The sequence below is a fragment of the Notamacropus eugenii genome, chromosome 1 (genome assembly GCF_028372415.1).
Source record: "Notamacropus eugenii isolate mMacEug1 chromosome 1, mMacEug1.pri_v2, whole genome shotgun sequence".
NCBI lineage: Eukaryota > Metazoa > Chordata > Mammalia > Diprotodontia > Macropodidae > Notamacropus > Notamacropus eugenii.
In genome coordinates, this window is record NC_092872.1 from 577,329,715 (window position 1) to 577,356,566 (window position 26,852).

A 26,852-nucleotide genomic window follows, 5' to 3' on the forward strand; every position below is an offset into this window, starting at 1 on the left:
GCCCAAATTATTTATCATGAATTTTTTTGGGGGGAGGGGAAAGGTGGTTATTAGTAACTTTTCTTTTCCCTCTGTTTGTGTACATATACATACATGCATACATACATATACACATAGTTACATATATTTTATATATGCACATATACAATTTTATATGGTCATTTTGTAATTGCTGCTGATGAAATCAAACAGTAATCTGTGTAATTCAAGAAAGCAAGTCATTTACAATTGACTTTGGAATATATTCACTTTCACTTCGGGGGAAAGAGGAAGTGGAAAGGAACAGATTTCCCTTTCTCTTTATCATATATATATATTCACACACATATGTACACATATGATTTACATACATTAATATATGTGTATGTATATGTATGTATATTTCATTCTTCAAACATAGGTCAATTAATAGGAGGGGGAGAAATAACTGCATGGCAAAGGAAAGACTGCTGCTACTAAGGATTCATAAATCTTTGATTGTATAATGTATTATACATTACAGTGAAAAACTCTTCAAGGATAATCAAGAGTTGACTCTACATGCATCATGGTTTTGAGGCAGGTAGTATAATGAGAAAGGGAGTCAGGGCCATTTGAGTTCATTCCATATGAGAATCTGTTGAAGGAACTGAGGATGTTGAGCCTGGAAAAGAGAAGATATATGAGGAATATAGTAGCTATCCTCAAGTATTTAAAGAAGCGGAAGTAGATTTGTGAGCTTGACCTCAAAGGGCAGAACTAGAAGAAATGAGTGATAAATTGAAGAATTTTAAATTTTGAATTAATATCAGTACAAACTTCCTAACAATTGAAGTTAAACAAAAGGGGAATGGACTTCCTTAGGAGGTAATACATCTTTCCTTGCCTCAATGGAGGTCTTCAAGCAAAGTCTGATTAACTACTTACTGGCCCCTGCAGTCATGACACCACTTTTCTGACCATCACCTCCTTCTCCTCCTTACTAGTACCCTAGACTCTACCCTCGGATTGTTCAACTTGGATAAAGCAGTTTTTTGCCTATTCTTACTAAGGTCCTGCCCTCTTTTCCTGGCCTCCCATGTTGTAGTGCTAGGTATGCTAAGAAAATTATCACACACAAAGGCTGCTACCCCTAGGACATAATCAGTAACCCTGGTGGAGAGATTAGAAGGCTGATGACTGGCAAGTACCTAAGGGAGGCAGCCAGTTGTGAGGAAGGAAAGGCATTATCAACTGATGCTTAAAAAAGGGGGGGGAGGGGAAAAATATGACTTTTGACCCCCACCATTCTTTACTCTTTAATAGAAAGAGATGAATAGATTTAGAGTTACAGTACCTGGATTTGAATCCAGGCTCCTGTAGCCTATTAGCTATGTGACTTCAGAAAAGTCACGGGGCAACTCTAAACTTCAATTTTCCCATATGCAAAATGAGGGATTATACTGCCCACTTCACAGAACTACTGTGAGGATCAAATGGGATGGGGGGGGATGCATGTAAAACAGTAGCAAATCATAAAGGAATAGGAACTGGACAGGTGACTCAATTGGTATAAGGAACATGCAGGTGAAGACTTTCTCTGCAACTTAGAGAAAGAACATAGTCTGGAGGACTGAGAGGGTAAGTGATTGCCTAAAGTCACACAGACAATATCTGTCACATGCAGAACTTGAACCTAGTATTTCAGGCATAAAAGCCAAATCTATCTGCTACACTATACTGTCTCTTGAAAACCACACAATGTTATATAAATGTGAGCTAACAAATATGAAATAATAGAATTTTAGAGATATTTTTGTAGGGATGTTCCATCTCCCAAACCCATGCCTTTGAACATCCTGTTCCCTATATAGGAAATGCACTCCCTTACTTCTCCCTCTTAGTTGAATTTGAAAGGTAATCACCTATGTCTGCTTTCCTGGGGGAAATTGATTAAAGATTTCTGACAAATTATAAACTTCATTGAATATAATAAATATGCTAAGATATGAGAATGTTTGTTCATGATAGAATGACATTTATAGGTACATTTATCAAAATGAAATGGTAATTGACCTCTTGGACTTTAATATTGATCAATTTTATCAGAGTTGGCATTAGGAGGAAAACTGATATGTACGTATGTGTATGTGTGTATACGTGTGTACGTATCAAAGGTCATCCATTGAATCTTGGGCAATTGCTAGGCATCTTGACTTTTCTCCTGCCACTGAACTTTGAGGACTCAGGAAGAGAGAGTGAGGCTGGTGATTTTGCCAAACTCTTCATCACTTAAATCCAATTCACATGCAAATCAAACCATCATCAGTGATGTCACTGGTCCTCTTCCAAAATGAGGGACGAACAACAACCTCCTACATTCTCTTTCTTGATTCTCCAGGTTTTCCTCCTCTCCTCCCACTAAATTACCTTATATTTATTTTGCACATATTTTAAATGAGAGACCACATCGTGTAATATCACAGTTTTCAAACTTGTTGGTCTTAGAATCCCTTTATACTCTTAAAAGTTATCGAGGACCCCAAAGAGTTTTAATTTATGTGGGTTATATCTATCAGTATTTACCATATTGAAAATTAAAATGGATACATTTACATACAAAATTAAAATGGATACATTAATCTGTTTTCAAAGTAATAATAAACCCCTTTGCATGCTAACATAGATAATACTTTAAATGAAAATAACTATTATTTTCTAAAATTAGAAAAATAGTGATGAGGAGCAGTGTTACATGTTTTGGGGGTTTGTTTTTGCAGATGTCTTTAATGTCTGGCTTAATAGAAGATAGCTGGATTATTATATTTGCTGTATTCAGTTGTTTGTGATACGTATATACAACTGAACTGTCCTCTACACAGACCCATGTCATTAATACCATTATAATTTCTCCACCCTTTTTGAAGTACATGAAGAATATTATCCTCATACAGAGGAGTTAGAAAAAGGAGTATTTTAATAGGAAATTATGCCTTCATATTATTATGAAAATAGTTTTGATCTCAGAGATGCTGTGAAAGGTTCTCAGGTTGCCCTTTGAGAAACACTGGTACAAGGGACAGCAATCTACCAAGGAAGCTAGGAAGACCAGAGTTCAATCCCTGTCTTTGACATTTTGACTCTGTGATACTGGGCAAATTATTTAACCTCTCAGTGCTTCAGGAATCTGCCCACAACTGTAAGTTGCACAGAAATTGCCAACCCAAATTAATAAAGGGAACTCATGTCAATGAGTATTGCTTTGTCTACTGGAAACAGAATCCGAATATAACAAAATCTCTCTCCCCTTCTGGTTCCCCCAAGGCAAAGTAAGTGGGTTCCCTTCCACAGACCTGTCTCAGGTTGCATGTTACTCTTTTGTGACTTTTGTGATTTTGGTCAAGGCTGCTGTTAATCTTCATTTTAGTGAAGCATAACATATGATCTGCTATCTACACAAACCTATGTTATTAATAACTTTACAATCTCTCCACCCACTTTCTTATCAAAATCTGCCCTCAACTAGCATTTGGTAACTGATTCAAAAAACTATTGTAAACTAGTCTATAAATTCCTGATAACTCAGTACTGTATTCTTTCTAGGAGCAGTAACATCCAGAAGATACAAGGCATGTTTATTATCTCCTTTGGACAGTGGAGGAGGGCGAGAGTTGAGTGACATTTTGGCATTCCAAAATGATGCAGAAAATATTTTCTAGCTCATGCACCTGAACGTTTTTGACCCTGGAGAACCAGCCTTGAAAAAGTGAGATCTTCTCCATGGAAATGCTTTGAAAGCAATAAAGTGACCTAGAAACCTAACAGTATATTACACTGTTAACTCCTCGCTATCTCTTCTGAGTTTCGTCATTTTTCCATTTCCATTTAATTCTGTTTTTTCTCCCAATCTACCTCAGAGCCACCCTGATCTGCTTTCAAACATCAGTTTCAGGGAAACAACGCCCCCCCCCCCATCCCCGGTGCCTTGCCCTCCACAATCAGGATGGAACTGTCAGTTTCCTTTCTGCCCTTAACCAAAATGGCTGCCAAGGCCTTTCCTAAGGCTAACTGTCAAGACCCAAGATGGTGCCACGACTTCCTGTTGGCATCTGCTTTCCCTTAGCAAAGATGGTGGCCACATTTCCTGTTCAGCAGCGTGCTTACGGCCGCCGCAGGCTGGTGAGGATTGTTCCTGAGTGTAAGTGTTAGATCTCTTGCTTCTGTTAGCTGGAGGGGGAAGGGGCAGGCTGGCTGCCTAGTTGGCCGCCGGGGCATGATGTCCGTGCTTGGCAGGAAAGCTGTAAAGCCGACTCTCCTTCCCAGGTCCTGCTCCCTCCTCCCGCCCAGCCTGTCCATTTCTGCTGCAGGGTTACAGATTTCTGTGATTTTCCTTCTGCGCAATTGACTGTTCCTGGGAGGTAACAGTGGAAAGGTTCAAATCCCAGCTTGGAAATTTCTGACCTGTAGGATCTTAGACAAGTCAGTTAAACGCAGGGTCTCAGTTTCCTCCTCTGTTAAATGAGAGGTTGCTTCTGGAGGACTCCGAGGTCCTTTTCAGCTTGAAATCCACGATGGCATGACCCCAAGGTAACTGTTCTTCCTTTGGAATCCAGCTCAGATGCCCCCTCCTACACCAGACACTCCTCATCCGTCGCAGAACAGCATTAAAAACAGTATTAAATGCAGTAATAGTACCTTGAGCCCCCACTATGTACGTGCCAGGCACTTCTGGAAGCAGAGATAGAAAAGAAACAGTGGCAGTCCCCTAGGAGCTTTCATTCTGGAGGAGATGAAACCTGTGCACGGATACAAAGTATCCTGGGGTACAAGAAGAACATTAAGGACTGGGGAGGAAATCAGGACAGGCTTGCTAGACGAGGTGTCATCAGAGCCGCGCTTGGAAGAAAGCTAGGGAATTAAATGCTATTTATTCAGAATGAAGTCATCATCCTTAACTGATTATAACCTCAGATTCATACATGGAAGAGATCTCAAAGCCTCTCTAGTACAAGCTTTTTACTTTACAGGTGAGAAAACTGAGGTCCTGGTAGGTTAAATGACTTGCCCTCAGTTAGCCAGAAAATATCAGAGGTAAGATTTGAACTCCTTTACCTGCATTCCAACACCTGGTCTACCTCTCAGTAAGGTACATTCTGTAGCAAAGTACATTGCACCTAGTGCATATTGTTCTATATTCTTAATTTTAAAATATGAGTTGAATATTTTATATTGTTCTCTTTAAGGGAAAAAAAGCTGAATGAAATTAATATTCATTTATGGCCTTAACTGATAAAAAGCAAAAGAACAGGTTCCCCTTTCTCTTGATATATTGGATGTGGTATGGTTAGGGGCGGAGAGTATATATGGTTGCAGCATGTATTTTATTCCCCAGCATCAGGAAGAAATGTCCACATGAAGCATTACAAATGCACATAGTTTAAAAATAACTTTATTCATATCTTTCATTTTTACATCACATTAATTTGCTACTATAATTTTCCCTGTTTTCCTTATTGTTGTTGTGTTCATTCTTCATTTTTGAAGAACATGACATCAGAGAAATGATGATATGACTTGCACTGGACTTTGTTTTGAGTGAGGGAGGGGTGTGCAAGGTCACCAGCCTCACTTACTCCTCCTGAACCATCAGGGTCCAGTGACCAGATATTCATCAGAATAATGATCGCATTAATTTCCTACTATAACTTTCCCTGTTTTCCTTATTAGGGAGGCCAGGAAGAATTTTTTGAAAAGCAGGTTAGCAAAATAAACACCATATCAACCAGTGTGACACCATAAGGCATATACTATTAAGAAAAGAAAGTTACAACTTCCTGAAAAGGAGGTATTGCCCTTCCACAGCTGTAGAGGCAGGTCATACAAGGTCAAAGCTAGTTTAAAGTAACCGTTCCCTAAACTGATTGCAAATCCAGTTATTCCCAGACAACTAGAAGGGGCTCTCAAACTCTCCTTGTCCTTTATGTTTTTCCAGTAAGAATGCTGTAGGATGAGCTTTCATTTAGCACTCGTTATTTTGCAAATACAAACGGTTCTTATTTTTTAGAAGGAGTTCTGCTTATCTGCAAGTTTTTCCTTGGTACAATGCCCAGTCCTGGAACATGTTTGGTATTCAATATATGATGATGCTAATTTATTTTATTTTTTTTTATTTCTATTGTGGTGTTGTGCTATTCTTTCTGGGAAAAGAAATCTCATCTTATCACAGTTCTGATAAAACACTAGGGTGAGTATTTGGCTGTTGACGTCAAATTATTTTGCAGTCAAAGGTCACAGAGTTTTAGCACCATTACAGCTGCTAAACACTGATTATGTTTCATCGACCTGTTTTTCAGACCAGGGAGACATAGCAGCAAGAGGTATGTCACAGAGTCCTGAAAAAGACAGCCATGGGTACCCACAACTTGGGTTGGCTAATATGGCAAAAATTTTTAAAAAACAACTAGTATGTTTTTGTTTTCTTTGAGAACTTTGAATTTTCAGGTAGTTTTTGGATAATATAGCTAAAACTTTGATTCATCTGCATGTAGAACATATGTGGCAATAGATCCTGGCCTAGTGCTGGAGTGCTGGACTTTGGGTCAGGAAGACCTGGGTTTGAATTCTGCCTCAAACATTTATGAGTTGTGTGACCCTGGGCAAGTCAGGTCTCTCAGACATAGGGTGTTTTTTTCTTCTTTAAAATATGGAAAATAATAAATATAATGTTTGTCTTAAAGCAGTGGTTCTCAAAGTGGTATCCAGAAATTACTGGGAGGTGAGAATATTCTGGAGCCAGCTCCAGCATCAAAGTGTGAACGCGTACGTTGGCAATGCTACAATTCAGGCCTTGATTTATTGACTGTGTTGTTGATTGTTTAAACTTAAAGTAGTGGAGAAAATGTTGATGATGTATATTAAACTTAAAAGTGTGCCATGGATAAAAATTCCCCCCACCCCCCCAGGAGACTTGGTTGTTAAACTTTTATCAGCCAACCACCCTGAGATGTTTTCAGGGGGTCTCCAAGCTCAAAACTGTTTTCATAAAAATATTCAGATGTTTTTTGCCTATCAAAATAATCCTCTTTTTTCCAGTTACGTGTCTTTGTGAGTTTGAATTTTCTTCATATACTTCAACCAAAATACAGACCTCCCTCTCAGATCAAAGTCAACTGCAAGTCATGTCATCATCACGATGTCGTGGTCCTCTTCGAGAACAAAGGACAAACACATACACATACACACACACACACACACACACACATCAACCAAAACAACATGTCACAACAGATTGAATATAGAAGCACATATGAGGATCCAGCTGTCTTCTATTCAACCAGACATTAAAGAGATTTGCAAAACAAAACAAAAACAAAAAAACAAATGCCACTTCTCACTAACTTTTTTTGGAAAATATATATTTCATAAAATATGTTAACATGTAATGGGTTTATTATTTTTTAGATAAATAAAATATTTTTAAAGTTTATTAGTTTTAATATCTAATATGGTAAATATCAATAGATATAACCCACATTAACAAAAGCTCTTTTTTGTGTTCAATAATTTTCAAGAGTCAAGGGAGCCTGAGACCAAAAAGTTTGAGAATCTCTGCCTTTGAGAGCTGTTGTGAGAACCAAATATGATAATATGTATAAAGTGTTTTGCAAAACAAATCCATATATAAAGTCAGCAATTATTATCATCATTATCATCAATATTGTTATCCTCTAATAGCATGGATCTCTCTGGTTGATACTTCTCAAAGGAAAACATGTCTGCTCTTCCAAGCTAAATGTATTAAGGTGCTAATTTGGACTAAAGCAGGAGCAGCTAGGTAGCACAGTGGATAGAGGGCTGAGCCTGGAGTCAGGAAGATTAATCTTCATGAGTTCAAATTTGACCTCAGACACTTAGTTGTGTGACCTTGGACAAGCCACTTAACCCTGTTTGCCTCAGTTTTCTCCTCTTTAAAATGAACTGGAGAAGAAATGACAAACCACTCCAACATCTTTGCCAAGAAAACCCCAAATGTGGTTATGAAAAGTGAGACGCAACCGAAAAAAACTCAACAGCAACAGTAACTGACACTAAAGCAATGAGAAGAAAGATAATAAAAGGAAATAAACTGCATAACAGTAGAAAGAGCTTTGGCTCTGGAGTCAAAGATCCTGGGTTCAAATCCTACTTTTGCTGCTAATTTTCTGTATGACTGGGCAAATCCCTTAACCTTCCTCAGTTTTTTAACCTGCTTAGTAAAATGAGCAGGTTAAATGGCCTCCTAGGGTCCTTCCTGTTCTCCAGCTATGATCCTTGCAAGCCAATTAGGTATAGAATGTTAGAACTGGAAGAAGCTATTAAGTTCATTTAGTACAACTCTTATATTTTACAAATGAAGCTGAAGTCCTCCAGGTCAGTGTGTTTTCCACTTGACCTAACTTATTTAAGTGTCTCAGCCTTATCTATAAAAAAAAGACAAGTTAGAAGAGCTCTAAGCCCCTTCTAGATTTAGACTTCAAACGATTATATGAAGTCAGCCAATATTTTTAGCAATAATTCTTTAGAGGTTGTACAGAGCATTTCAGCTTTCTGATTAGATTTACTTCCAGACATTTAGGAAAATAACTTGTACATTTCAAGTAGTGCAGAGCAGGAAAGCCTCTTCAGTGAGATCGAGTATATTATATCAAATACAGTAAACCTTTTGTTCTTTATTTGGCACCTACGTAGTTTGCTTAAAGGATTGGCTTTAAATCCAAAACAAATTCTTTCTAATCCCTGGTTTCCTTTAGCATCACTGATCTTATATTTAATGGCATTCTGGACCAATGCTACAGGCTGCAGGGCCAGGATTTGCATTCCCAGCACAGTTTCCCTACCAGCATAAATGCCAGTTCTTTCCCACTGATTAAATCTCTGAGTTAGTTAGACTTTCAGAAAACTGGGAAAGAATACTTGGGGAATTATTTGAGGTTGGTCTAATTTGTGTGACCAGAGGCATTATTAATGGGTCCCATTTCATGTTAAAATGGTAATTGGTAACCCTATTCCATATAGTTCCAGAGTGACCTTGCTTATTGTGAACAGACACTCCAAAGGGACTGAGAGGCTGAGATCAGCATTGTGGCTGACAAATTCACTTTATAGGATGTTGCTGAGGACTGACCATATAATCAATCCTAAATCAAGAGTTGGAAAGAGATGGCAGAGGCCACCTAGTTCAATCCTCTTTTTACCTTGGCAAAAACTGAGGTCCAAGGAGGTTAAATGTCTTCCCCAACGTCACTTGAGAGGTGGAATCTGAACCCGTCTCTTGGCCCTCCTGCCCATGTCACGTCCCTCCTTAATGAACTCCAGTGGTTCCCTGGCAGCTCTAGGATCAAATATAAAGTCCTCTATTCGTCATTTGAAGCTTGCCTACCTTCCCAGTCTTCCTAATACTTTGTTTCCCCACCCCTGCCTACTCATCGTCCAACTACAACACTATCTCCTGTCTCCAGCGCTTTTGCTCTGGCTGTTCCCTACACCTGGAATGCTCTCTCTCCTCACTTCTGCCCCAGTGGGTCTAGCTAAACTTCTGTCTTCTGCAGGAGGCCTTTCTAGGTCCCTCCAGCTGCTAGTGCCTTCCCTCTGAGATTGCTTTTCATCTACTGTGTATATATCTAGCGTGTACCTAGCTATTTGTATATAACATTTCACTGTAAGCCCCATGAAAGCAGGGGTTTTCATGGAGTTTTTTTTAATAATAAGAGCAGCACTTATATGATACTATAATTGCAATGTGCTCTACAAATATTTTATCCTCACAGTCCATGCTATTAGAATGCCCATTTTACACATACAGGGTTATATAGCTATTAAATGTCTGAAGCTAGATGTGAGTTGAATTCCTGACTCCAGGTCTGGTGTTGCATTCATCTTACCCGCTACTTGCCATCCCAAGCACTTAACATAAGGTTTGGCCCATGTTGTTGTTGTTCGGTTGTGTCCAACTCTTAGTGACCTCGTATTGGTTTTCCTGGCAAAGGTCCTAGTGGCTCGCCTTTTTCTTCTCTACTAAATTAAAGCATGAGAGGTTGAGTGACTTGCCCAGAGTCTCACAGCTGGTGAATTAATGAGGTCAGATTTGAACTCAGGCCTTCCTGAATTCCAGACCCAGTGCTCTAGGCACTAAGCCTCTTACGTGCCCATAGTAAATCATTAATAAATACTTATTGACTGACTCCAGTGCAGTGCTTCTCCCACTGAACCAGCTGCTTCTGAACTGGTTATTTTCCTCCAGTCTTTGAGTATCTAGTCCAATGCTGAGTCTACTGTCAATGCTCAATAAATCCCTGTTTGATTGACATGTATAAAGCACTACACCCAGTGTTGTGAGGGATACAAAAGAACTATGAGTCACTGAAGCTGCCTGGCATAAGTTGACAGTCCATTCTGGAAGGAGAAAGCCTTTAATTAACAATATAATGTAGTATAAAAGTGTCATTATGAGTCCTGTGGATAAGGAATGCTTTAGCATTACCAGCTACTATGCTAGACTCTGTGAGAAAGAGAGGGAAATTTCCTGCCTTCTAGGCCCAAATGTGTGTGTGGGGGAGGTGGGAATGGACAAATAATTGTAGCTTATATAGGGAGGCATTGCCCTAGTTGTCTGATCCATATGTGCTTTTTAGATAATTTTATAGTGAACAACACAGGGACAATAATTACACACTGTTCTGCATGATGGCACATTATAACCTATATCAAATTACTTGCTATCTCCATGTGAGGGGGGACAGAAGTTGGTACTCAAAATTTAAAAAAAAAAGAATGTTAAAAATTGTTTTTACATGTCATTGGGGAAAATATTAAATCATTTTAAAAAAGAAATAATTACATATCTAGTTTATAGTCAGTGTGATACAGTAGAATGGGCTGCATTTGGAATTAGATGACTTGGATTCTGTTTCCAGCTCTATTACTTCCTAACTATGGGTTTTCTGGGTCTGTTTCCCAATCTGTATAATGAATGTGTTGTACTGGATGACCCTTAACGTCTCTTTTAGCTCTGAATTTTTGATTCTATTTAATATCTGGTTGACTTGAACCAAATTGTTTGACCTCTTTGGACCTCGGTTTCTTCATCTGTAAATTGAGGGAGTTGATCTCTAAAATCCAATTCAGCTCTAGATTAATAAATCTTTAGTTATTCCATAAAAGGTTGGCCATCAGCCCTTTATTCAGAAATGTAACCCGGTATTGTAAATTTTCTTCCTTTGTATATTACAGCTTTCTTTCTTAAGTTCTTCCTTTGTCAGAACTGTAATAATTCTAAAAAGAGAAATTATGTGGTGTGGTGGAACCATCATAAAGAATTCAGAGTCAGACCACCTCTAATCCAAGTATAGGCATTTATTGAGATTGACGCCTCTCATGAAGCAGGCTGGGTTCCAACCCAGCAACTTCAGAAAAAGCAAGATGAATTTTTACAGGATAAAGGTACAATTACATATCAGAAATTATAAATATTTAAAAGGCAGGAGAGATTTTTTAAGGGATTAGGTAATAGGGGAAGGGTCCTAGCTTCAGTGAAACTGCACATGTGATTACCCACAATGCATACAGAAAACTCATTGGGGGAATATGTATGTATGATAATGATGTTTTATATATATGTATATTTGTAATATTAATATATTAAATGTCATGAGTTTTACTCTAGGTCAGTTCTTTACTATTACTGCTCTGGTGCCTACTTAGGGAAAGTCCCTTCTATTGCTTAAGGGTTCACATCCTGGTTGGGCATCCTGGTGCTGCTGCTTTCTGATTGGCCGAGTATTGTGGTCTTATCTAAATCTAGATGGATGTGGTTGTGGTTGAGGACATGAACATATCTGCTGTTTCTGTGGGAAATATGAAGAATGAGCCAGGGGCACCGGGTAGTTAGAGGTAGTGGCTGGGATCCTATCACATGGATACGCCTGCTGTTTCTGTGAAAAATAGGAGTTCCTGGACACACCTGTTGTTTTAGTGAGCAGTGAGGCATACATCAGGAAGTTAGGATATTATGGTGGGGGGCAGGGAGTGGAGTGGTTAGGTAGGGGCAGTGGACCTCCTGTTCAGTGGGGCCTGTAAGGAAGTTAGAATAATGGGGCTGGGGACAGTTTTATCAGGATCCCAAGAATGGCAGCAGGAAGGACAGACAGAAGGAGAGAGATTGAGGAGTCATGGAGGACGTAGGGTTTGAGCTAGTTTTTAAAGGATAAATAGGAATGTGAAAGAGGAATACAAAGAGTGAGATCATTTTAGTTGATCAAACAGGATCAGCAAAGGCTTGAGATTAGGAAAGGAAGTTAGAAAGTCAAGGCTTAAGAAAGAAGTTTGAGAGGAAAAATGTAAAATTTTTATATAAAAAACTTCATAAATTATAGTAGTTTAATTATAATTGTCATCATCTTGGCAAGCATTTATATAACGCTTTAAGGTTTGCAAAGTCCTTTACAAATATTATCTTATTTGAGCCTCCCAACAACCTTGTTAGGTAGGTTCTATTGATATCCCCATTTTATAGATGAGGAAACTGAGGTGGATAGGTTAAGTGACTTGCCCAGGGTCCCAGAGCTATTAAGTATCTGAGGTTTGGATTCTTCCTCCTCCTCTTCCTCAGCCTCAGAAATGAATGATGTTTTTCTGACATTGTATTTGATTCATGATCAGATACAAAATGTTCTGTCTGGCAACATTCCCTTCTGCTTTTCCAGTCTTCTTCCACCTTTCTCCCCATTACGTACTGTGATCCAGCAACAGTGAGATCCTCGATGTTTCCTGAACAAGACGGTCTATCAGTGACCCCTGGGCATCTTCTCTGTCCATCCCTCACACCTGGAATGCCCTCCCTCCTCCTCTCTGTTCATTGACCTCCCCGGCTTCCTTTAAGTCCTTCAAGTTAAAATTTCTTCTTGATCCCAGCATCTTCTCTTCGTTAGTTATTTTCTATTTATCTTGTGTAAGTGGGCTTTGTATATATTTATTTGCATGTTGTCTCCCCCATAAGATTGTAAGTTTCTTGAGGTAGGAACTGTCTTTTGCTTCTTTTTTGCATCCTTCATGCTTAGCACACTGCCTGGCACATTGTAGGTGCTTAATAAATGTTTATTAATTGTAATCCAATCCAACAAGCATTTATTGAGTGCCGACTATTGCACAAGCCACAGTGTACTAGACTTTGGTGAGACAAAGACAAAAAAAAAACCTAAAGAAAACTTAAAAGCTTGTAAGGGTGATCTAAGCGATGAGGAAGAGGGTACCTTCTGGGAATCAGGGACAGCATGTGTAAAGCTGGTTGCTGAGTTCATGGAACAGCAAATAGGCTATTTGGGGTAGAAAGTAGAGTGTGTCAAGGGGAATAATGTGAAAGAAGTTCAGAAAGGCAAAGTTGAAACCAGATGAAGGATTTAACAAAGGATTTAAATGTTAAACTGAAGTATTTGTATTTTATTCTAGAGGAGATAGGAAGCTTAAGGTTCTTGAGCTGGGGAGTGACTTGATTGGAGTTATGTTTTAGCAAGATTGCGCTTGTAATTGAGTGCACGATGGACTGGAGAAGAGAGACCAGAAGCCTTCCCATGAGAAGGCTGTTGAAATGGTCATGATCAGTGGTTTCCAGATGTTTTTGATCTCACCCCTATCACAAAAAAATTTTTTGAGCTTGCCGCCCCCAACATATATGTGTTTATTTATTTTTAAATTATATGCATGCTGCTGTACTATTATTTATGTACATTATAAAATGTGTACAAAATACAAATTTTAAAAGGATGAGATAAAGGTGAAATAACATTTGATCCTAGAGTCAATAGAGAGCTAGCACAGTGCCATTCATTAAGTGGAGGAGTGACTTGATCAGTCCTCTGAAGGAGTTGATTACACAGTGGATAGAATGCTGGGCCTGGAGACAGGAAAACCTGAGTTCGAGTCTTTTCTCAACTATTTCCTAGCTTTGTGGCCCCAGGCTTCACTTTACCTCTTTTTTCCTCTTTTTTTCTCAACCTTTAAATGGGGATAATAATATTACCTCCCTCTTAGGGTTGTGATGATGAAATGAGGTGATATTTGTAAAGTGCTTAGCACACTTTCAGACGCCTGGTAGAGTCTATATAAATGTTACCTGTTAAAACGATAAGAGACAGTCCCTGCTCTGAAGGAGTTTACTGTCTGATGGGGGAGAGACAACAAGCGAACAAGTATGCACAAATAAAGTATATGCAGGATAGATAGGAAATAATTAACAGAGGGAAGCCTAGAACTGAGAGGGACTGGAAAGACTTCCTGTAAAAGACGGGATTGTATTTGGGACTTACAGAAAGCTAGGGAAGATGGAAGGCAGAGAGGAGGAAGGAGAGCATTCGAGGCATGGGGGACAACCAGAGAAAATGCCTGGAGCCCAAAGATGGAACTTTCTGATCATGGAATAACATGGAGGCCAGTGTCACTGGATCAATGAATATGTGGTGGGGAATCCGGTGGAAAAGGACCAGAATGGGTGACTAGAAGGATGGTGTTGCTCCTGACTATAGTGGGGAAATTTGGAAGAGGAAGGAAAGATAATATAGTAAGACTGTCAATGTAAAACACAACTAATCCTTTACTGCTCATCCCGTATGTCTCACTCTGTTATGTCTTCTTATCTGACCACTGCTTTTCAAGGACACCTGCCCCAGAAACAAAGAGAACATGACCGAATGGGCACCAGAATTTTCCCAATAGCATCTGTGCAGCTGTTCGTGTAGCAGTTAGAGCATAACTGGGAGGCTGACACCTGGCTCAAAAGAGGACAGGGAGAGGGCATAGTGAGGAGAGTATTAGTGCATAAGGGTAGGTGTAGTTGTGTTGGAGGCAAGCTCCATGACTGTCTATCCTGGAAGGAGTGGGCTGCAGTCCATCTTATCATCCTTGAATGGGCTGCTCATTCTCCCCCACTTTGGAAACCACTGGTCTAGATTAGCCATGATGAGGACCTGAACTAGGATAAAAGCCATGTGAGTGGAGGAAAAAGGATACATGGAAGATATGTTGTAAAATGGAATGTGCAAGTCTTGGAAACTGGATATGGAGAGACAAGAGGCTGGAATGACTATGAGATTACAAGTTGGATGAGTGAAAGATTTGTAGTACACACAGTAAAAATAATGAACTTTGGAAGAAGGCTGGGTTGGGGGGAAATGTTTTATAAGCAGTAGCCTTTTTAAGCAACATTTTTAGGTCAAGATGTGGGACTTTAAAGGGAAACTTCTGAAGGCAGTGAAAAATGAGATCTTGGGCAAACCTTCTCTCTGTAGTTCTCTGTAAAGAAATGTGATGTAATCCTGTAGCATTCTATTCTACTTGGGACTATAGCTAAGGCCAATTTCTAATTGCTTCCCTTTCTTCCAAGTTTAATTATTAGTGGTTTCTATCTGTGGTGAAATGATGTGTTTTCAAACAAATGTTGTGCCAATACTTTTGCAATTTAATATGAGAAAAATAAACTCTTTTAGGCTCGAACATGAAGAGCCTTTTTTTTTTTTTTTTTGCCATGACTTTGATCAGTTTTGTTTTGTTTGTGACAGAGAGAGCTATGGAAGGCCAGAAAGCCACACCAGATCATTGCTCAGAAGAGAGCGGCAACTTTCTGGACCTATCCCCAACCTATGACATAGCACAGCAGCTACAACAGAAGTTCAGGCATGAGGCCAGCAGTGAGACTTCTGGTTCTATGGACATTCTTGCTTCTTTTTCACTGGATTCAGGTAAGAAGCAGACATTAAAAAACAAAACAAAACCAAACAAACCACAACACAAAGCATGTGGGTACATGGTGGTTTTTCCTCTCTAAACATCAATAGCTTGCCTTAGAAAATTATTTGTTTAAACAAATTTGAAGGGACAAGTTTCAGAGGTAAGTCTATCTACCTGGAATTGGAGGTACCATTGGACCAATCAATCAAGGGCCCTAAGGATGTCTCAGAGCAGAGATACAACCTTTAGGTAAAAGTGCTGATCATCAATAACGGTGTTATATCTTCTGAAATCTATCTGGGGGATTTTAAATGTTGAGAACACTTGAGTCAGCAAAGAGGGAGTGGAGTTTTTTCAGACCTTTGGAAGAAATAACTGAGCTGCTTCTCTGATTTATGTAATGTAGACTTTTTAAAAAAGAGACTAACATTCCCCTTGGAAAATAACTCCTTTGAATTTAAGTAGCACATTTGCTTAGTAGAGTTAAGCATCTTATTAAAATTTAAGATAGCATCCTTTATACATTAATAGGAATAGGAAAGACTAACACTTTGTCCTTGGGGACCTAGGTAAAATTATGAATTATGTAAAATTTGAATTCATTCTTCCCCTTCTCCTACTATCCTTGCTTAGACTGTGTCCTTTACTCTCTAATTTGCTTCCTGCTTCCCTTCACCTCCCAAAGGTGTCTAATTTCCTTGTGGTTCTCAATGTGAAAAAGTACTCATCATTTTGTGTGTGTGTGTGTGTGTGTGTGTGTGTGTGTGTGGTAGAGGTGAGAATGGGGAGGTCTTCTTCATACGATTGCATATCATACCATGTGAGCGCTGTTCCTTTGTCAGAATGAACTTCTCTAATTTCACCCCTAAATCTTCTCCTATCTAGATCCTGTCTATTCTTCAAGACTCAACTCCAAAGCACACTTCTTCCAGCTATCATCAGTCAGTCCCCTACTTGGAATACTGCCTGGCTTACAATTCTTGTAGCATTTATAGTGTTGTGGTTACTATTCATGTGGTACTCATCATGTGTGATCTTATTGTATACCTGTCTTATCTCCCCTGCTAGGTCAATTTTAAGTGCTTAGAGAACAGGAACTGGGTTATTGCAGAGTTGTTTGTATATAATAGGCAATCAAATATATATATTTTGAATATACTCAAGCATTACGGTAATTTGTCAGTGGATATATCTTAGGATTTTTTAAAATAATTAATGAGAAGGAAGGTATGCTATGTTTTTGTTCAGTCAAGTATGACTCTTTGTGACTCCATTTGGGGTTTTCGTGACAAAGTAGTTTGCCATTTCCTTCTCTAGCCTATTTTATAGAAGAGAGAATTAAGGCAAATAGGGTTAAATAATTTGCCCAGAATCACACATTTAGTAGGTATCTGATTTGAACTCATGAAGATGAGTCTTTCTGACTTCAAGCCCAGCACTCTATCTACTCCTATACCACCTTGCTGCCCCTACAGCTATGCTATACTTTCTTACTAAAACAAAATTGCTATCTGACAAAGATGGCCTGTATAGGATATCACTGAATCAGACATAATCCTAGAAAAAATGTTTTGAATTTTTTTATTTGTTTGCCTCCACTATATTTTTATTTCAGTATTAACTAAGGCCTGGGTCATACATTTCATGCTGAGAAGATGACCTGAAAAATCACTTAGTTAGCTGAACTTTTAAAAAAATACTATATATAAGGAAACTGGTGATGAGAGGAGTTAAGTGAGTGTCAAAGTACCAGAAGTGGCAAGAGGAAGCTCTGGGATTTGAGTCTGGGTCTTCTGACTCTAAATCCTAAGCTCTCTGTGGCTTTGTGCTTTCTTTCCTCCTCTAGATGTGATCTTCATTTCTCAAAGACTTTGCCAGGGGAGCACAAGCTGTGGAAGGACCTACAAACTAGAAAGCATGGGTCTGGTAATAGACTTTTCCCTCTTGGCTGAGAACTAGCCTCCAATGAAAAAATCATCAGGTTGGCCACCAGCTGATGAATTTTTCTGATCCTAACCTTTCAGAAAGTTTGTCCATTAAAGTCATACTTCTCCTTTTTAAGCTAAGCAGGAAATGGACACAATCTGGAATGGATTTTACTAAACTGTTGCATTTTTTCAAAGAGAATTTTACCTCTGATGTGGAAAAAAAATTACTGGAAATGCCTTTGATATATCCTCAAAGGGTTATTTATTTTTATTCCAAATATCATTCTTTTGAAGCACAGGAAGTACCTGTTGCTACAGAAAGAAAATGTTTTACATATGTAATTGATTTTGAAAGGATTTTCACTTCCAGTCTAGGCTTTACCAGGAAACAGGTTTTCAGGTTGTTGTTTTAAATGTAGGGCAATACTAATTCATAAGCTGTCCAGCTTGTCCCCAGTGTAATCTGCCTGTACTTTCAAATTTATAAAATTGCCCTTTGTTCTTAGATCTTCAATCTTAAATTACTTACTTCGTTGATCCAAATTGTTTTGTGCATTTATGTTAACTTCTATAATCCCACATCTTAGTTATGATATTTCATATTTTATAAGTGTTCCAACTTGTCTTCAATAAGTAATTCCAATTTTTTTTCTCTAAACAAAGTTCAGGTATCTGAGAAGCCTTTTATAAATTTTAAATTTACCTGCTGCTTTAGTACTGATGTTTTAAGAGCCTTGCATTAAACATATATGACTCCAAAGCCAGTTTAGCATGTTCTTTCTTTTTTTTCCTTTGGAAGAAGGCTTAAAGGGAAGTTAGAGGCATTCAGGAAATTACTTTTAGTGATGAGAGGCACATGGCATAGTGGAGAGAGACTTGACCTTAGAGTCAGGAAGTTCAAGTACTCCTCTGTCATAAAATGGCTGTAGGATACTAGGAAAGTCATCTGACCTCTTAATGCTTAGGCAACTCTCTTGAAATTGAGAAGGTGATTTATAAAGGAAATTTTCTATCCGTAGCCTTCTGTAATAGAGATTTGAAAACTGACTGACATCCTGGGATTTGCATTTTAGAGGAAGAAAGACTCCTTCCCAGCCTTGAAAGTGATTTAAATCTGTTGAGATCTTTGTTCTGGAAGGTGGACTTAAGTCTTTCCCAGGTTCTTAAAAAGACACAAATAGTGCACAGCAGAGCAGGGGCTCTTTGAGAACAACTACTGTCTAACCATGCCATTCCTATCTTATATGAATGAAGCTGATTTTTTTTCCTTTATTTTGCTACCTGAGTGGAAAACTTTACATCAGATCTGCATAACTTGGCGGGAGATTCAGGCAGCAGATAGGTTAGACCAGAGACAGACTGATGGTGGTCTGCAAGTCACATGACAAACAGGAGAGTGTGCAGGGGCTATCTCATTTTTTCACATTTTTCATAAGCTGCTCCCTAAATCCTTTGGTGGGCTGCACGCCTGCTTTGTATGTATCTCCACTGAATTACATCTTATTAGATTTAGTCCAGTGTTCTTCCACAGGGGTCAGCAAAACTAAGGCTTACATTTGGGCTGCAACCTGTTTTTGTACAGCTTACAAGTCAAGAATAGTTTTTACACTTTAAATAACTTTTTAGTGTACTTAAAACTAAAAACTATTTTTAGATGGGAGTGGGAAGGAGTGGAGAGAATCTTACAAAAAGAGTTAGTGGGCTGGATTTAGCCCTTAGGTTGCAGTTTACCAATCCCTGCTCTAGGCTGTCAAGTTTCTTTTTGATTTTAATTCTTTCATCTACTATGTTATCTTTTCTTACTAGTTTTGAGTCCTTGGCAGATTTGATGAGCATGCCATCTATGCCTTTATCCAAGTCATTTATAAAAATGTTAAACACCGTGGTACCAAAGGTGCTCCACTGGAGGCTGTGTGTTAAATTGAAACTAAATGATTAGGCAGTATACTTCGAGTTTGGTGACCCAACCAGTTCTGAATCCTTCTGTCTTACTGTCCATAATCCATATTTCTCCATCTTCTCCACAAGAACAGTACAAGATACTTCACAGCACAGTGCCTGGCATGTAACAGGCGCTTAATCACTATTGAGTACTTCATCAAAAAATTTGCTAAAATGCACAACATTTTCCTCAAGTGCTAGTTTTAGTAATTTTGTCAAAAAAGGAAACAAAGGTAGCATAGGATGATCTGTTCTTTTTTTTGTTAAATTTCAGTATGCTTTTACTTTAAAAAAGTCACAATACTAAGGTCAATTGCATTCTGCCATTGTGTGAGCCACACAAATGCTTGCTTAGCACCTGAGTGGCCATCTCTAGGAGCATGTTTGAAAAGTGAATAAAAATCCATCCAAAACAAATATTCATATAGTTTCCATAGGAACACAGATAAGTGTGATCCCATCTCTGTCTTCCATATTGTTGCATTTGTGCCAACTCTATTTTTGATATTGAATTGTTCTTTTAAAAATTTTATTTAGTATTTTATTTTTCCCCAATTACATGTAAAACCAATTTTTAACATTCATTTTTGAAACTTTGAGTTCCAAATTCTCTCCCTTCCTCCCTACCACTTCACCCCCTTTGAGACGTATATAGGTTATACATGTGTAGTCATGTAAGACATTTCCATATGTGAAAGAAAGTATAGACCAAAAAAAAAACTTAAGAAAAATAAAGTAAACAAAAGTGTGCTTCAATCTGTATTCAGTCACCATCAGTTCTTTCTTTGGGATAGCATTCTTTGGATAGCATTTTTCATCAAAAGCCCTTCAGAGTTGTTTTGGATCATTGTATTCCTGAGAATAGTTAAGTCATTCACAGCTGATCATCTTACCATAATGTTGCTGTCACGATGTACACAGTACATTTCACTTAGTATCAGCTTATTTCCAGGTTTATGCCAACCCTGTTCTTAAAACATATTTTGAAAATTCTAGCAGGAATTAAGTTAATGGTCCCCTAACGTGCTATAATTCAAGCTAAACTTAACAATTAATAACTACTTATAGCATCTACATTAATACTAGTTAAAGTACAAGTTATTGAGTTGTTTGATTACATATGGTTGATTGAAATATGTTTGATTACACTTTGCCAAGCACAGGACAGTGGCAAAGTGTGGATATCATCTTGATCCTTTACTTTTGCCAGAAAACCTTGGTTCTTGATTTGTTTCAGGCATTACCAGCCTGGCCCAGACATCATATAATAGATGGTGGGTCTCTGGAATCCATTGAAAATAGAAGCAGCAGCAACAGTATAATCCATACTTTCAAACAGCATCCAACCTTCCACATGTTTTTCTGGTAAATGACAGCATCCAACAGTTCTATCAGGGCCATTACATATTAGTTCCCACATGCTAGAAGAGTCATATTTCTCATCTGGTTTGGGTCTCTTTTGTAGAATAGGTTTAACGTGTGCATGATCAAACAGGATGAATTAAATGACCCATATACTCCAGCGTTTGCATAGCATGTCAAGGCTTGATCATTTGCCTCATCTTCATCAGAAGCTATCTGTTCTGTAATACAATTTTTTTTTTGGCATTGATGTTCATTGCAAGAGTGAAAACATAAGTATCTCTCTGGTTCAGCTTTGATTCTCACTCCAGAGTGGAAGGTTGCTGGATCAGTACCACCACTTTCCACGTGGAAACTGACTCTAATAACATTAGACCACTCAAGGAGTAGCTCAGTAGTTTTGAGAGTGGCACCAAATTTAATGCTTACATGATAAACAGCTTTGGGGTCATCAGGAACGATCCTCAAAACCAGCTTTGCTTTTGGATGAGGCCTGGACAACTTTCATTAACTCATACTTCACTCTCAAAAGTCGTCATTTGTTCTCAATTGTTGGCATCATGCTTAATGTGTGGCACTTAGATTATCCTCTGTGGAGGCAACCTAAGACTGTTTTCTAATTATTTTGCCAGCACAGTCAAATCCTGCTCCTATAACAGCAAGTGTCTTCACTATAGCTTTTTTTGATTGCCTTCAATAGCATAAAAGGAATTACTGGAGGAAGAGCTTTGTACCAGTTCAGTGTTTCTTTATGATGTTACCAAGGTCAGCAACATAAAAGGCATCTTTATCATCAGAAGAAGAAACTTTCTGATCCAGGATACCCTTAGCACTATAACCTTCATCAAGAAAATTGAAGTTAAGTTCATCATTGGTAAAGCTGTTCACAGTATCTTGGTTTTCCTCTAAAGTACAACAAAATGGAAAACTAAGAGATAGAATTTAAAGACAAGGCTACAATTGTGCCTTCACTGCAGCCGTTGCACTGCAAGTGTTCTTAAAGGGCATGGACAGAGTAAGACCCCATGGAGATGCTCAAGGTGGACAGAACTCAACAGTTACAACACATTTCTCTAACCACTTCTCCTGTTCAGCTGCCTCATACCCAGCTGGAGGAGCCATAAAGAGCCACCAGCATGAGATAACGTAAGAGCTGATGACAGATGCTGAAGGGGTCTGATCAAAATCTGTTCTTGATAAAGCCATTTTGATAATCACTTCATAATCACTGCTTTCCTTTCTAGATGTTTGATAACCACCTTTTTAATGATCTCAGGAATGAAAGTTAAGTGCACTGTCTTATAGTTTGTACTCTTTTCTCTTCCACTTTTAAAAATTTAGGAGCATTTTCCCTTCTTGCACCTGCCCTTTTACTGACCCTGGCTTAGCAGTCACATTGACCAATTCTCTCAGGGAGGACCTGAGGATGTAGCCCATCTAGGCCAGGTGACTTGAATTTAAAGAGCAGCTTAGTGCTCTCTTACTGTTTCCTTACTTGTTTTTGCTATTAACTCCCTATCAGTTTCCAGTGCAAAAATTATCCCTACTATTTTGGTTATTCAGATTATTCACTTCTCATGGTGGGGCTGGAATAGTCATGCACAGTGTAATCACTCACTCTAAACTTGAACCTCCCTCAAGAAATCCCATACATGGGGGAAACAAGCTATCCTGAGTTCACTATGTAACTTAGAACTTCCCACTACCTTGGCTTTATCCTATTTTGTTTCATTTTATCTAGGATTAAAATTGCAAAACTTATAATGCAACATTTCACATATTCATCAAAAATGTCCCCTCTCCCCATTCCTGTTAGAGTTTTTGTTTCTTTCCCAACTTTATGTGACCCAGAGGAATATACACTCTTATCATAGATTAGAGTATCTTTACTAAGTGGACTCAGAAATGCTCCATCCACTACAATGGCTAAAGATTCAAATACTTGTTATATCTTGTCTTTTGAAGTATTGCTAAATAATTTAAAGAAGGAGAGAAGCATTGAGTTGCTGTTTATTTCAAACTTACAATTGCCTTCACATAGGAAAGAAAATGTTAATATATATAATATAATATTATATATATATATAATACAGCTCTCTTCCACCTCTAAATCATCAAAATACTTATACTACACAGTACTTCCTGCACATAGTAGATAATGTTCTTCACTATAAACTGCTGAGGTAAATTTCTGAAATCTTCACTTCCCCAGGTGACTTTTTAGGGAAATAATTTTCTAGTATCCTACTTTAAAGTCATTAAAAAGGGAGGAATTATCTCACCAATAGTCATGATTGATCCTAGTGCCTTGGTAAATAGCTCACCAAAGCATTCAAGGTTGGAAGCTGTCTTAGTCTCAGACTGAGACCTGGGAAAGACCTTAGTTTTAAAAGGACAAGGTCACCTGCTGCATCCTGGGCCATTGGCAGTCATCTTGACTTTTGTTTTGTCACTATATTTCATGATTCTGAAGGAGAATGAGGCTCACTGGTCACTTTGCACAGTTCTGCCTTATTTAAATGTAATTTATGTGCAGGTCAGGAATTAACCTCATGATGTCATTGATCTTCAAGAATGAAAGATAAATAACAACAATTTTTGGTCACTTATTTGGGGGCTTGGATGCTAGATTTTAGATTTTCAAAAATTTTTTTTTTATTTCTCAAGAAGCTGGGGCAATTTACTTTTGTCCTATGCAGTCTTCAGATGACATGATTTCTTGAATATAGCTCAGAAAAAAACTGACTTTAGAAAACCATTTCAAATGGAGCTACTTGAGTTGTCTTTAACCCACATCATTCTGGCTTTCATTGAATACCCAACAAAAGCAGCGTAAGCCTCCATGGCTCATTGTAGATGGCTTAGAATGAGTGTAAATAACAATTCTTTTCTATTCTGGCTAGAAATTTTGAGGGTCTTCCCCTCCTAGAATATTTTGGGCCATCTTTTGTCCCAGTTCTTATCTAGCCCTTGAGCATATACATTTGTTCTCTCTTACATTTGTGTAAGCTCCTTGAGGGCAGGGTCTGTCTTTTGCCTCTTTTTTTATCCCCAGTCCTTAGCACAGTGCCTAGCATATATAAGGGTTTAAATATTGATTGATAGTGCTTGGCCTTGGTCTGTATTATTTGGAGTCTTGTTGCTATGTTCCACCTGGTATTGCATGCTGTATTCTTCTAGGATCAAAGGGCCAGCTCAGTTTGGGGAACCTTCAAACTTTTAAACTTAGGGCCCTAAGCAGTCTGATGTAGGGTTCCGCCTGATTGATCATTGTCCTCCTAGAATTTCTAGGCTCTAGATTCCAGTTTGGATTTGGGCAGTACTGCAGTGGACTTGCCCTTCAGTGGTACTCCAGTAGACAGTTACTGCCCTTAGCCTCCATCATCTCTGCAAACTTACAGCAGCAGAGCTGCCTGGCCACCACAATTCCTGCCAGGGTCACTGCAGAGTTTGTTATCTTGGAGTAGAAGAAGGCTCCACTATCGTTTTCTCCTTAAATTTCCCCATCCCTCCTTGTTCTGGAGCTCTTTTTAGGTCTTTATTGGAGTAGCTGTGGAGAGAACTTAACCTCCCTGCTTCTTCCTGTTCTGACATATTTGTTGGTCTCTCTTTTCCTGGGCTTTCAGTCAACTTCTGGCTCTATTGGTCTCAAAAGCGCTCGGGCTTGCTCAGTTCTCAACCACTCATGGATTTTACCCCTCGAGTGACATTTCTTTAACCACTCACAGAAATAAGGCTTTTGTTTGCCTTTTAAACCATGCTTCTTTCTTGATCTTCTACCAGAAATCAGAGGAGCTAGAAATAATTACTTGTGCCCTAATGTGACTGAGATCTTAACAAGCCTCCATGCCTCTTTTAATTTTTACCACTAAAGTGGTATTTTTCCTTTACTGAAAAAACCAAAACTGTTATTGCTTATATCTCCATGTAGTCCCCTTTATCTAATAACCTGTTGCTACTAGCAATATTTAAATTAATAGCTTAGAATTATTAGAAAATTTTCTTCTGAAGGGCTTTTTTAATAGATAAACTATTCCTTAAAAAGTGGAACATTTTATACAGCAAATTTAAATTCATTTCATTACAGTATATTTTTAGCTATTCACTTATTTCCTGAAAACTATATTAAAAAGAAGCAGGAAAAGGATGTTACACGTAGAATAAAGGAAAGGGTGATAAAAATACCGGTAAGGCAGCAGCAGTTTATGGTACTCTTTGAGGAAAAAAGGACTGAAAGAACACTACGTTTTGAAGCATATAATAAGAACTTTGGGAATCCCTTTACATGTCTTTGAACATTGCTGTACAATCAAATCGCTAAGCACAAAGTTTTATTTGTATCTGATTTCTACTGCCCTCTAGTGATTTCATTTAAATAATTTCTAATATTTTCTTATTAAAAAGAAATGAATGCAGTGTATCTTGTTATTTAATGTAATAATGCATCATATTACATAATAATGTGATAATGTTTCCTGAACAGAATCAAAATGTAAAGATCGTTATAGTTAATTTTGCTCAGTTAATGGAATTTACCAAATTTAACATGTGATAAAGTAAAAGCAAGCTATAGTTCCATGTGCTTTGCCCATTTTTTAACCTATTTAAAAAAATAACTTCAATAGGTTAATTGTGGGATCGGATGCAAACAGCAGGACTGACATTCGATGTATGCCTTTTTACATGTGCAAGAAACAGTGTGCCTTATTTGGAAAGATATAAGCATGAGGTTTAGAAACATGTGCATTGCCTTTTGGCAAATACCATTGTTTCTTCCTTCAAATTTTTTTTCCTTCTCTTTGTAGGATTAACACTAACAGCACATCTTCAGGTAATCATTTTGATGGCTATATATTGATCCATAGTCTGAATAAAAGTATCAACAGGCAATCTTTCTGAAGTTGTGTGGTAGGAAGAATTCCTGCCATAGCCTCTGCTGGTCCTGTGTATAATTTTCAGTAAGTTAAACTCGTGTAATTTCCCTACTTGTAGGTGATGATTATTGTCAAGAGAAGCTGTTTGTGAAGTGCTAACACTAACTCATTGAAATAAATATTTCCTAAGTGTCTTGAATGACCAGCACTTAGGGATACGATGTGAAAAAATGTAACTGATCAGGAAGTTTATTTTCTAGTTGGGGGGATGAAAGTAGACAGAGATTAGTAACTAAAGAGTATACACAATATAATTAATACGAAGTGATTTCAAGAGAGACTGGGGAGGGAGGGATTCCATGTTAAGAGGCAGGATCTGAGCTATGCTCTGAAGAAAGCTGGAGATTGTAAAAGTTACAGGTTGATAGGGAATAGCTGGGTGACTGACTAGTTGTATGACCCTGGGCAGCTCGGTAACTTAGGCTTCAGTTCCCTCCACCATAAAATGAGGATTTCTTCACAGGGTTGTTGTGAGGATCAAATGAGATAATATTTGTAAATTCCCTAGCAAGTGCCTGGCACATAGTAAATTCTATATAAATACGTATTCCCTTCTTTTCTCCTTCCCCACTGTATGGAGGAGAATATTATGAAATAAGACCAGTAATGTAACTGAAAGCTAGATCATGCTGGGAATTTTGTATTTTCTGGATTAATTTAGTTAGTTGATTAGTTTGTAATATGAGAGTAGGGTTCAGGAAAGAGGTTTGGACTGGAAAACGCACGCACACAAATACACTTGCACAGTTTAGAGATACTCCAAAAAATGGCTGTATTTAACATACGACACAGATGGATTTTAGAGTGTTTTGCCTGAAGATGATGATTGAAGCCATGGAGTTTAAAAGATCACCAGAGGAGCAGCTTGGGCCCAGGACAGTTCCTTGGGGGAAAGGCCTATATTCTGGAAGACAGCAGAGGGTAATGATGCCATAGAGAAGAGAGAAAAGAAGCAGACAGACAGGAGGGAAAC

General features: G+C 38.3%; 1 protein-coding gene and 1 pseudogene across 1 annotated transcript in view; one reads left to right on the plus strand and one right to left on the minus strand.

Annotated features, from left to right (window-relative positions):
- The first annotated feature begins 4,069 nt into the window (after positions 1 to 4,069).
- The window catches only part of CHGB (chromogranin B), a 191,186-nt gene continuing 168,403 nt past the window's right edge, over positions 4,070 to 26,852 (plus strand). The window contains exons 1-2 of the mRNA XM_072634416.1: positions 4,070 to 4,156; positions 15,546 to 15,725. Coding sequence (XP_072490517.1) covers positions 15,554 to 15,725 — 172 coding nt within the window. The 5' untranslated portion in view covers positions 4,070 to 4,156; positions 15,546 to 15,553. The remainder of the gene's footprint in view (positions 4,157 to 15,545; positions 15,726 to 26,852) is intronic.
- On the minus strand, positions 20,824 to 22,151 carry LOC140529775 (ornithine decarboxylase-like; annotated as a pseudogene).